The 12645-nt window shown below is 34.5% G+C and overlaps 1 protein-coding gene across 2 annotated transcripts; it reads left to right on the top strand.

Annotated features, from left to right (window-relative positions):
• The first annotated feature begins 5654 nt into the window (after window positions 1-5654).
• LOC122533615 (nanos homolog 1) lies at window positions 5655-11148 on the top strand. 2 transcript variants are annotated; one of them, XM_043663509.1, is made up of 3 exons: window positions 5655-5984; window positions 7770-7935; window positions 8388-11148. In XM_043663509.1, exons 1-3 carry the CDS (start codon window positions 5843-5845, stop codon window positions 8536-8538), a joined length of 459 nt encoding a protein of 152 aa, XP_043519444.1. In that variant the 5' UTR covers window positions 5655-5842; the 3' UTR covers window positions 8539-11148. The 2 variants fall into 2 exon arrangements, with proteins under 2 accessions (XP_043519444.1, XP_043519443.1); XM_043663508.1 differs by having other exon boundaries at window positions 5660-5984; window positions 7713-7935.
• Window positions 11149-12645: the final 1497 nt, after the last annotated feature.

Genomic DNA, 12645 nt, shown 5'->3' with positions numbered 1-12645 from the left:
ATATATACATATACACACATATATATATATATAATATATATATATATATATATATATATATATATATACACATGCGCGAGCTTTCTTTCCTCATTTTCTTGTTTCTTCTTTTTTTAAATTTTTTATTTCCCTTTTTTTATGTACATACATACGTACATATTAAGTTGTTGTCGTTTTAAGTAACTTTTATGTAAGCGATGATTGCCGATCGATATCAAAGATCACTTAAAAATGAAAAAAGAAATGAAGGAGATACACGCATAACGTCCATTGTAAATATCGGTGCAATAGTAAGACCTAAAATTAATCTTATTTGTCGCAAAGCATGCGTTTAATCGCTATTTTAAAGGGGAAAGCAAAAGGCAAAACGGTAAGAAATGGGGAAACGAAGGAGGGACATGCTTGTTGTTTTCGGTGTCGTGCAATCACCGAACGTCGCTTTGTAAAAGCACGTGCGTGAAGAAATGAACGGAAGTAATAACGGAGAAAAATGAAAAAAAAAAAGAAAAAAAAAGAAAAAGCAAAAGAGGTATATCGATGCGTTGATTCGGTGCGTACCGACTCGCGGAAAACTTGCGTTTTAAGTTTTACTCTTGTAAGGATAAAGAATTGTTCGACGGGCGCACTCTCGCGTCGCGTCCGCGCGAAGGAAAAAAAAACGAGAAACGAAGTTGCATGTGCGCATCGTTTGAAAACCATACTTCGTACGAGACACTTTGACTGGAAAGAAAGAAAAAGAAAAAAATACGAGTATTCCTGTTTGCTGATGGTAATGAAAAAAAAAACAAAGCAAAACAAACAAAAAAAAAAAAACACTAAGTAAGAAGTACTAGTATAGTAGAGGTATTCTCGATATGATATTTTTCGAAGATATAAGACTTAGTTGCGTTGAGAGGACTCATGCAAGAGAGAGGGTACTTGTAAAGTAATCCAGAGGAGAGGGGAAAAAAATGATGGTGCGATTTGTGAAAAGAAATAGAATAAACCGGACGCACAGAAAGAACACGTAGTGTCGTAGAGAAGGATTTAGCGTCGAGCGGAGAGAGATTTAAATCGAAAAAAAGAAAGAGACAAGTGGTACTGTGAAGTGTGTACATATAACAGAAGCGTAGGTTAAATAGAGCGATCAAATGCGTGGAAATGTGAGCACGTCGAGAATATTATATATAGATATATATATACATATACATATATATATATGTATCTTTTTTCTCTAGACGAAATTCTAAAATCGACTGACTATTAATGATAAAAATAATGTCTAAACGATAAACTGTTCCATGGGCAATGGAAAAAATAGCGTTATACTGTTCGACGAGGAACACTAGTATTTTCCGAGATACGAGTAAGCATGTTTTAAGTTTCTTCTTTTTTTTCTCTCTATTTTTTTTCTTTTTTGTTTTTTTTTGTTTCTTTTTTTTTTTGCTAAATATATGTATATATATATATGTGTACACATTGTATCGTTTAACTCTGTCGGAACCAAAAAACGGAGGATAATCTTTTTGATTACTTTACGAGTGCTCTGGACCGACCATTTTACCACGTATAAGTATCCAATTTTATACGATAACTTTGCACCGTTCGATATTTTTATTCGTAAACTATGGAACACCGTCGATTGATATATAGATCTGTTCATTCTATCACTCATTAATTTAACTTCTCCTCGAATTTCATTGTATCTCTCTATGTCTTATTCTCTATCTTCCTCATCCCCCTCTCTCACTCGGTCGTTCATCATCATTATTATTGATTGATTGATTGATTGATTAATGAATGAATTAATTATTATTGTTATTATTTCCTTTTTTTAAGTAAAATAAGACTAAGACATACCAAATGAGAAATGTAAGGACAAGTTTTGTTAGGTTAGTACTAATATCGCATATCAAGAACGCAAGAATACATGCGCCTGAAGCACTCTGTATTGCCTATGCATGTCCCGGTGAAATCATAGCTGGGGCGCACAAGACCACTTTTACTCTAGCAAGAGTATACGACTAGAAGTATTAATATTTAATATTAATAATCAACGCGGATTGTCCAGAATGGATGGTCATGTTTTTGAGGATCAACGTCGAGCCATTTTGAACAAAAGGAAACAAACGAATTTAAAAAAAAAAAAAGAGGACGAAAGAAAGAAAAAAACTGATTAGAGAGAGGAGTTCGATGGTTTCTCCTGTTTCTTTTTTTTTTTTTTTAATTTTCTCAAAAAATTCATCGATTCTTTTTTTGTTTCGTTTTCATTTTTGTTTTCTATCGGCCACTGATCCTTGGAAAAATTTCCTACTTTTTTTTTTTGCCGTCCATACGGACACCAAGTTTAACGTTAGCCTGTTTTTTTTTCTCCCTTTTTCTTTTTCTTTTTCTTTTTCGCAACGTCTCTTTTCTCCTCCCTTTTTTTTTTAACCGATCATCTATTTTTTTCCCCTTTTTTTTCAAACGAATCTTCTTCGCAGAGTACAAATAACAATGGGACTTTTGTTAACCCTGTTGGTGCCATGGATACTTTTTCGAAAAGAAAAAGGGAACGTTTCGCGTCTTTTGTCCTGCGTTCGTTTGCATTGCGTCACTTGTCCTTCTCTTCGTTTCTAGGCACCAAGACGGTTAACGATTATCTTTGTACGATTATTATTAGACGATATCATCGATTCGTTTAATAAATATATATATATATATTTTTTTTCTTTATTATTATTATATATTTTTTTTTTGTTCGTTTAACGAAGAGATCGCGCGTATGCCAAACCGTACGTCTCAAAGACTGATGGCCATTCATTTGGAGGTTCTTGTAATGGTAATCTCACGCTGCGCGACCTTGTAAAACCGTCGACAAGATCGCCGGAGTACATCGACATTGTATGAGAAGACAGGACAAGACTAGCCTATTATTGGCGAACGATGCCCGATCGCCGTGTGCATCGTACAATGAGACTAAAAAAATTGATATCATAATTATGTGTCGTTTGATATAAACGAGTAATGAATATAGTATGTATCATCGTTTTATACACAACCTAATTATATCTACGTACACTATGTACATTCCTAGTATACACTATGTCACTGTCACACACATTTGCATTACACGCGCATCAACAAAAGAAAAAAAAAAAAAAATAACGCATGGACCTATTGTATACGTGTACGCGCGTGTGCATTCGCACGCAGAGAGAGAGAGAGCGTGTACGCGTGCGTATGCACGGACGCGCACGCAGAGACACAATATACATATGAATATATTTATAATAATTATATAGCTATTCCAAAACGGACCACCGCGACATCGACGTACGAAGATCATTTAAAAAAATGAAAAAAAAAAAAAAAGAAAGATACGAATACAAACGAGATAGAAAGGAAAATAAACGGAAAAAAAAGAAAGAAAGAAATCCGGAGGAAAATGTATATGAGGTAACTCTCTCTTAATCGACGATATTTAAATGCGTATTAAAAATAACACAGTCGTCGATTAAAAATTAATCAGCGTTACATTTCGTTGTTAAGAGAACAGCATCGCCGTTATTAGTGTCTCATGTATAACAACGTAATCGAGTCTCTGTCAATTTTACAAAATACACGTGAGATTTCCCGAGTGTATACGTGTATACAAGGAAAATGATGAAGAAGTAAACAAAGAAGAACAAAAAAAAAAGAAGCAAAATGTAATGAAACACGCATGTATAGCAGAAAAGGTTGTTACACTTGAGCACAATAGAGAAGACAAAGTATATGAGTATAGTTTTACACGAAGGCTTTATCGCCCGTTTAGTTTTATACCTGAGACACGAAGAAAAGGCTGAAACGGTTAGACGATAAAAACAGTTCGAAACCCTTCTGTTTTGCATTCTCGTTCTTTCTCTCTTTCCGCTGTCCGTAAGAATCGAAAAGTAAAAACAATACAAAACGAAACAAAAATCAGATAATTTATTTTTTCTTTTTTTCTTTTACCGGCGAATTGTCGTCATATGCACGACCATCCCGTAAATATAGTATACGCGCGCGTTATGCGCATGCGCATTCGTATCGCATCCGTTTCGTACAGTACTTCCTCTTCCACTACTCGTTCGTCCTCTTTTTTTTTTTCTTCTTTCTATCTTTCTATCACTTTCTCCTTACCCCTTTTCGAAGTTTACATTAATTTTGTTTAATTTACTTAATATACACAGAGATATTTTGAAAATCATCCAAGAACGTGGCAACAAGTACCACCGATCGATCGATGGAGCTACATCGCGTTCTGATTATCGCGAGATATCGTTTCTCATTAGCCAAAGCCTAGAATTTGCGTTTTTATTATCTATAATAATTTCCTCGTGCGAACTACATTTTTTTATTTTATTTTTATTCTATTCTATTTGTCTCTCTTTTTCTTTTTCTTTTTCTTCTTCTGCCTCCTCCTCCCACCCCTGTCTCTTCCTGTTCCTTTAGCATTCTATCTCCTTTTCTCTTTTTTACACTCATACACATGGACACAGGACATATATGTTTGACATATTATTATATTTGCTATTATTTTAATTATAATTTCCAAGGAGTATATATTATCTTTAATAATCGTGGTAATTTTTAGACTAGAAAAACATTATATTAGCGGATAGAGATTAAAGTATACATAACAAAATAAAGTAAATATATATATATATATAAATATATATATTATATATATATATTGATAAAAAATATTGAGATCGTAATTAGAAATTGGGTTGAGCGCATACAATGCTGAAAGATGATAATGGTATTTACGCGTAAGGATGTTAAAAAGGTCGAGCAGATGGATTAAAAGCGGTCTTGGCTAATGTTGGCCAAGCTGCTCGCAGAGAATATTCAATGATTGAACAAAAAGAAAAAGAAAAAAAAAGAAGATCAGTAAATGTAAATGTTTGTAAACAAATTATGAAACATTATTTGTTCAGTGCCTACATATTTACACAGTAACAATAAAGATGAAGATTAGCGAATATTCTTTTGTCTCTTTTTTCACCAAGAAGAACGATACGATTTTGATCTGAATCGATCGGGACTTGCAAATTGCCGCAAAAGCGATCCGCCAAGCTATACGAGCCGATCGTTGAAAACTACCGCAATGCGAACGATCGTTTTCTAACAGTATTTTTATATAACTGATATGCATCTTGACATTAAATATAAATGAGTGAAAAACTGTGTCTTCATTCGTAGCCTGGAATATAACGTCTTGCGGGTTTTAAATTATAACCTAACGTCACTGTCGCGGCGAAATCAAAGCGATTCTCGACCATCAGGTGATACACACATATCTCCGATACGGCGCGGCGTTTGTTTCATATTACATCGCTCTTTTGTCTGAAAGTTATATTCGAAAACTTTCGTTGCCAATATTTAATGAAAGCTTAATAAAACTATTTCAAAACCCAAGAAATCGACATCTCAATTCATTTAGCACCAAGAGAAAATGTATGCAACATCTCTTTCAATTTTGGATGAATTTAGCATTTAAGGTTATAAAATTATACACGTACTTACGTGACATTCGATTGTCAATTTGAATATTTCAAGTTGAAAGCGATTAAAATATCGATCACTGTCTTTTTATGGGAATGGTATTACGTTTGTTTACGAATACTGGCCCAAGTATAGAGGCATTATCCCCACCATTGGACCCTTTGGCCGCAATCGTTGGTTACGGCGATCGGTGCCGGTGACATTCTAACTCGGCAGTTGAATTTCGAAACTCGACTGTGCTGGATCGGGACCTCTTGTTCGCTGTTCTACGCGATCTCAGTCTCTTCGTCGGCGTCTTTTTGCGAAAACCCGTGTCTCTCTTATTTTCATTTTCACATCGTTTGCCTTCACCATGCATGTCTCGCTCATGCAGAAACTTCCAATGCCGCAGGTATCGAACTTCTTTTACCCGTTCAACACTAGCCTCGAAGAGGAGATCAAGAGATTGTTCGCCAATTTCACGATCGAAACTCAGAGCACACCTCCTCCGGATGGTAAGTCGCTTTAGCATTGATCAAGTTCAAAGATATTTTTTAGTTTCGCGCAATTTCAAAAGTGTAAAATTTATTGGAAGAAGATCTTTAAATAATATCGTCAACGGAGATCCGATCGAAGCAAGAAAACGCTTTACTGATTTTGTATTGATTAGTAGTGTATATTGGTGACTTTCGGTCGGTATTTCATTATATTTTACGTTCAATTTCCAAATTACGTACGTAGATGGTGTAACGTAATGTTGTGTCGCATTGTGTAATACAACGTAACCTTTTTGCGTCGCGAATCACTTTCATGGCATTCGTCGAATAGAAATTTTATTCTTTCTTCGCTTTCGTTTTTTAAATGAAAAATCGCACAATTTAATAACACGGTGCACTTCACGACAAATTCTAACTCTCGTGTCAAAATATTTTCGTAAATATTTCCTTCCTTTATTAAATCATGTTTACTAGCACAAATAACCTTCAGGTTTCTCATAATCGTTTTCTCGTTATGACTTCTCTGCGACTTGCTTAAACTGTCATTTACGATCATTTGTTTCATTAAAAACAAGAAATCGCGTCACATCAAATCACAGGAAAACACGTTTCTCATTTATGTTACATCTCTCTTCTTGGTAAATCAATCATTTAATGATTAATATTTGACAAGTTAATTAGTGATCACAGCGATTAATTTGAAGTTTCAATATCGCGTTTATAATTCCAATTTGAAATCGCGTGTATGAATCTTGGTGCGCGATAAGATCGCGTTCCGATTAGTAAGCAGGTTCTCCATAGTTTGTAAACAAACAAATCGATAAGAGGAATTCCGAGTTCTAAAACGTTCCATGGAATAGCTTGTTCACGGTCTTTCAATTTCAATCGAATTCATCGAGCTAAGTTGGAAAAAATAAAGCCAAATTATTAAATATAAATATAATAAAGTTAAATTATTAAATCGTCTATTCGTTAATCTGTGCTTTACTAGTGCTGTACGAATGCGTAATGTGTAGTTTTGTTGACCATTTGTTTCTTCAAGGAGAAAAACAAACGAAAGGGAACGAAAAGAAAGTACAAGTGATCGTTCTTGTCGCGATACAGATGTTTGAGATCACGTAAATCTAAATAGAAAATCGTGCATTTTTTGCTTGATTTGCTCGATTTGCTCGATTTGCTTAATTTACATTAGGAAGAGATGATGATAGTGATGATAGTATCTCGACCCATCGATCTGCAATGAGAATATAGAAACTTCATTGTTTGGAAACATGTTATAAATATTATTCCTATAATTTCTTGTTGATTTTTCAGTTCTTGGCAACGATAATAATTATTCGAAATAATACGTGTATTAAACCAATGATATATCATCCATCATCGGTTTTTCGTCGCTCGAAAAATTAGGACGAATCTGTTTACAAACTATGAAACCCGAGACTTTGCGTCCGTTATTTTCTGGACTTACGCTTTGTCGCATTAGGTCTCGAAAAAACTTTGACGAAAATAAACTAGGCACTATATTATCGCGCGTCTTGTGTTTCTTTTTAATTGCTCGATCGTCTTCGAAAAGTTTCGATGACTGAGAACGATTTCAGAAAAAAAATTAATTGATCACGTTCTACCTTCGATCTCGCATATTCTTCGCACGTTGTATAACTTCAATTATTTTTATCTGTTTTTCTTTTCTCTTTTTTTATGTACATACATTGACAAAACGCATGTAACGTTGTTTGACTAATTTAGTCGAGGACGTAATGGAGGAATTCCGTCATAATGGGCGTGATTTTGAATACTGTCCAGATCTGGACAATGATATAATACCAGAAACGACACCACGTCGTAAGAAGAACAAGAAACCCTTGCCCACAGAATGCGTTTTCTGTAGAAACAATGGCGAAGAGGAAGCTTATTACCGGAAACATTTGCTGAAAGATGCTGATGGCCGTGTTTGCTGTCCAGTTTTGAGGTAAATCAAACTTTTATACTTCCGTATTTTCTTTTTAACTCTTTGCGATTGAAACAACATTCAGTATTTCGTTTTAGTTTGTTTATGTCCAATAAGCTACTTCCAAGGTCTATCACAATTTGAATTTACATGTTTCATATTTATAATTTCAAAATCTTACTATAGATAAAAAAAGCAAGTTTGATAATAAAATTTTTCAAATAACAAGTTGCCTAATTATTCTATTTGAAAATGAACTGTATATAAATTACAACTTAAAGTTCATTAATATTATTAATTGGCAAATTATTGTGCAAGAGAAGAAGGTAATTAATCGTGCAATTATTGTCCAGGAAAAGAGACTGAAATAGAATACCGAGTACCGTAGAAAGCCGCAAATGGTTAAAAAGAAACTTGTCGAGTGTTAAAAGTCGCAAATCCGTATTTACACAATTTTTTCTATGTATCATTAGGGCCTACACGTGTCCAATTTGCGGCGCATGCGGAGACGTAGCACACACAGTTAAATATTGCCCGAAGAGTCCGAAGAATCCTGGAACGTTGACGACGGTGAACGCGTTCAAGCTGTTAAGAAACTCGATGGGCAAACGACGCGTCAAGTAAAACGCACATGGCGCTCGAACCACGTGTCACCATCGTAGTGCCATAAAACATTACAAGTATCTGTTGTATTCTTTGAGAACTTCGAAGTGGTACCTCAAAGTTCAACGATTCGAGTATTTCGGTACCATCTGCTGATGGGTAATCTTACCGTCGCCCAAGTATTGAAAACGAATGAAGTGCCTTACAAGAATGTAAGTTCCAACTATTGGCAACTATTTGTGCAACAAAATTGCCATTACGTTCAGCAGTCGCGTTGGAAGCTTTTGCAATTTCTTTCACTCGACTATCTTTGATTTCCTTTTTCTCACATCGTATTTATTTCTTCTCATTTCGTGCAATACGTCCGGAAAGAAAATCAGAGAAAGTGTGAGAATCGTTCAACTTGTAACATGAATCGAGGAAGAGGCTGAAATCCAAAGATCTTATTGCTGTAGAAATTACAGGCTCTTATTGTAGGAATTATTTATATATGAAACGTGCCATATATTCTCGCCAAACTTCTTTTTCCTGTAACAAATTTCTTCCATGCGATATTACGAAGAAATATTTATTCGTAAGTGAATATAGTTTTACCGGTTTTCTCGAGCCAGCACTTCATACGAGAATTTCTTTTCGTTTTCCTTTTTCTTTCTTTTTATTCATATAAGTTTACACGTATTGACAATAACGTCTTAAGATTATACTTCAACAAATTTTTACGCCGATGTGAAAACGAGTTGAACGTGATTGGTTGAAATACTGTGATAATGTCAATAAGGTAAAATTCTTTAAGAGATTTTACGCAACAGCCAATAAGTATGACAAAATTGAACTTATCGTTTAGAATTGTAGATCACACATCGATCGTCTGTAAATCGTTTAACAAAACGCAAATTACGTTTTCCAATCTTAAAAGTTTTTCGAGCGAGGACTTTTTATCGAGACACGTTAATTGACAGAGAGTACTATATATTTAATTGAGTTGAAATGAAACGATGCAATTCTTACACTAGACAATAATTCTGACTTTAAGCGTTTATGCAGTTTTACTTATCTATACCAAATGTGTAACATAGAGACTGCGTTTGTACTTTACTAACGTTTATCCAAAGTCATAAAAGAAGAGTATTTTCTTTTTTCTTTTTTAAGGCTAATTTCTCTTAAAACGATCGACAAGAGGGACCAATGAATGAAAGTCTTTTTAAAGCGCATACTTGATCATTCAATAGCAATTAAATGTAGAATATACACGAAAGTTTACAGCTCGTTCATGATACTTTTAACTTTATTAGACATCGTTTTCGAGCAATGATCGAAATAATTGAAATCAAGTATTGATCTTTAGGCTTACATCGGTGAAACTGGCAGACTTGCAAAGTCCTCTCGTTCCTGTGTATCTAGCCGTGAGTTTCGTTGGAAGTTTCCGAAACAGAGATCACTCGTAATGTTTACCTTTTTGTTCGGTACTTCGATGACTGATGGCTAGATTCGTAGCTCTTTCCAGGCAGGCGGCTTTTTTTGTTTGTCGGTTCCACCGATCTTCCTCGGGACGTGTGTTTCGTTCTAGACACCCATTGCACGCTCGACGAGCGTGCCAAGTCGAATCGAATAAAGCACGTGTCGTTTGTCATATTTAATCACGGATGAACGAGCGAGTGAACGCATTGGTTTCTCTGCGGCGAGTTCGCTTTTGAAATTTCGGATTGAATTAGGCGATAGTATCGAACATTTAGTATATCCTTTATACTCCGTTTGGTAGGTCAATTTCGAGTAATCGGAAACTTCTTTCGTTTGCGTTGTATGTATATTTTTTCATAGCTAGTAGTAATGAGTAGGTTTAACGTTAATTTTCACAAAGGAGTTTTGAATGGAAATTAATTAGTTAAGCTTATGGTATTTAACGAAAATATTTAAGGACAGTTGAGAAAAGAGAAATTGTTTTCCCCAAGATTTAAACTTTACCGACAGGTTTTACAATTGGTAATTAAATAATTGCACAATTGTTTGTAAAAATATTCATCCGCCATATTTTGGATTACACCTGAGGAGATGTAACCTCTTGGGCGGCCTTTTGGTCTTGAAATCGTGTTAATATTTTTTTCGTGTAATTTAATAATGCTTCCGAGGCGCTTGTTTGCACACGTAACGAGGTAGGAGAGAAAAAACAACTGCTCCTATGCTCCTTGCAGTGTGATATTGTTCAAGTATTTGCCCTGAGACCAAATTTCATATCGTAACTTCCTAATTGAAATCTCGAGAGGATAACGAGTTCGTAAAAATGTGTACATTTATTAGATTTGTATTGCTGATACTTTTGTAGCTACGTTCCTATTATATAATAATTATAATAGCACTTACGTGTTAGGATATTATTGCTTATCGAATAAGGATGATAATATTACTCTTGAAGACGTATTATGACTGTCGAATATATCGCTCAAATACTTTTGTACGATAGATTATTAATTGTATTCTAGAGTGAAAAGACTTCACAAGTTCTTCCAAGAACAGGATCAGAACAGGTGGTTCGTACATTTTACCTTCGTCTTTAGTTTTTTTCTTTTTAGACGGTAAACTAGAGATTGCAAATTTAGAGAGCTTGTATACCGAGTACTTTTCGTTACGTTTGTATACTTTTTGAATTTTTTTTTTCTACGTTGAGTTTATTGATGTTAAAGTAGGATTAGTGCTGTGAAGAAATCGTCAATCCCGTAGACAGCTGTTTCTATAATATAGTAACCAAATATGAATTGTTTATAAAGAGTGTTATATTTCTAATATTTATATACCATACCTGCTAGTTGTAATTAAATATGTATTATCTATTGATAGTGATGTATAGCAATCCAAAGGGATAAAATAAACGTGAGGAACGATCAAACGAAATTTCACTCTGTTGAAAACAGTCGTAAACTGTAACAACTGCGATTTTCTGTGATTTTCTTTTCGTATACGTGAAAATGGAAATAATTACGAAGAAAGCCGTATGCATTCGTGCTGCGTGCGCTGTTGGTTGCTACCGTCATACGTGTGGTAGTAGATGATTCACAATAAAACGCGAGATGACGTTACCGTAATCTGACGCGCCAGTGTGGTTTACGATTATGAGCAGCAGGTGATAACGTAGTAATAGCAGCTAGAGGAGAACTCGAACAGTGTTGGAGGTAGCTAATTCCGACGGTTATTACGCTATACTATTCCTTACTCGTTCCACATTCCGTTCATACCCGATGTACCCTAAACACAATTTCCAGTAACCCAACCAGAATTGTACAAATATTAATTTCCACGCGATTATTCTTCGATTGAATGTTCACTTCTTTATTGAGCATATTACAATGGCGAGCGATCGAATTTTGGCAAATTTTTGAGATTCTTCGAAAATAAATGAGAAAGCTAATTTTTGTAGTTGATGATAGATGATGTATGATCGATAGTACGATGGATGCTTATTTATTTTGAACTTGTACGAATGAAAGGAGAAATGTCATTTATATTTTAATTTGATTTCGATCTTTTTTACAATGATGCGCTCGCTATTTCTGTATTGCAATTTTACAGTACATTTTGCATACTACCGTCATAATATATTATACATACATACATATGTATATATATATATATATTTGTATCATCATTTTTCTCATCATTAATGTTATTTGTTTTATTATATTAATATTATTATGTTATTGGCGTGTCATTATTTAAATGTATGTAGTCTAATAATTTGTATCGTGATTATCGATGTTTATAAAAGAATATTGCAACTTATGCTTGTGTCTATTTTAAATTATATAACCCACACCTAGAACTAATCGATATTTAATTGTTCTCTATCAGAAGATCATGTATATAGAAAAAAAAGGAAGCAAATAAAGAATGTCACATTTTACAAGTAAAACCCCTTGCGTGACGATGGATTTCATGGAAACTGTTGTCCGCGTTTTGTACGACACACACGTCGCTGAACACAAATCGTTTCGCACGCCTCTAACCAGTAGAAGCAATTCACGTCGCTGCGTTTCAATGATTAACCGTGAGGATTTTCCTAAAGCTTTTCGCATCGTGGCTAAAACAAAGTGTCTATTTTTTTAATCCGATATTCTCTCGCTATATTCAGGTTTAGTC

This window comes from Frieseomelitta varia, unplaced genomic scaffold (assembly GCF_011392965.1).
Source record: "Frieseomelitta varia isolate USP_RPSP 00005682 unplaced genomic scaffold, Fvar_1.2 scaffold_541, whole genome shotgun sequence".
Lineage (NCBI taxonomy): Eukaryota > Metazoa > Arthropoda > Insecta > Hymenoptera > Apidae > Frieseomelitta > Frieseomelitta varia.
This window is presented reverse-complemented; position numbering and strand designations above follow the sequence as displayed.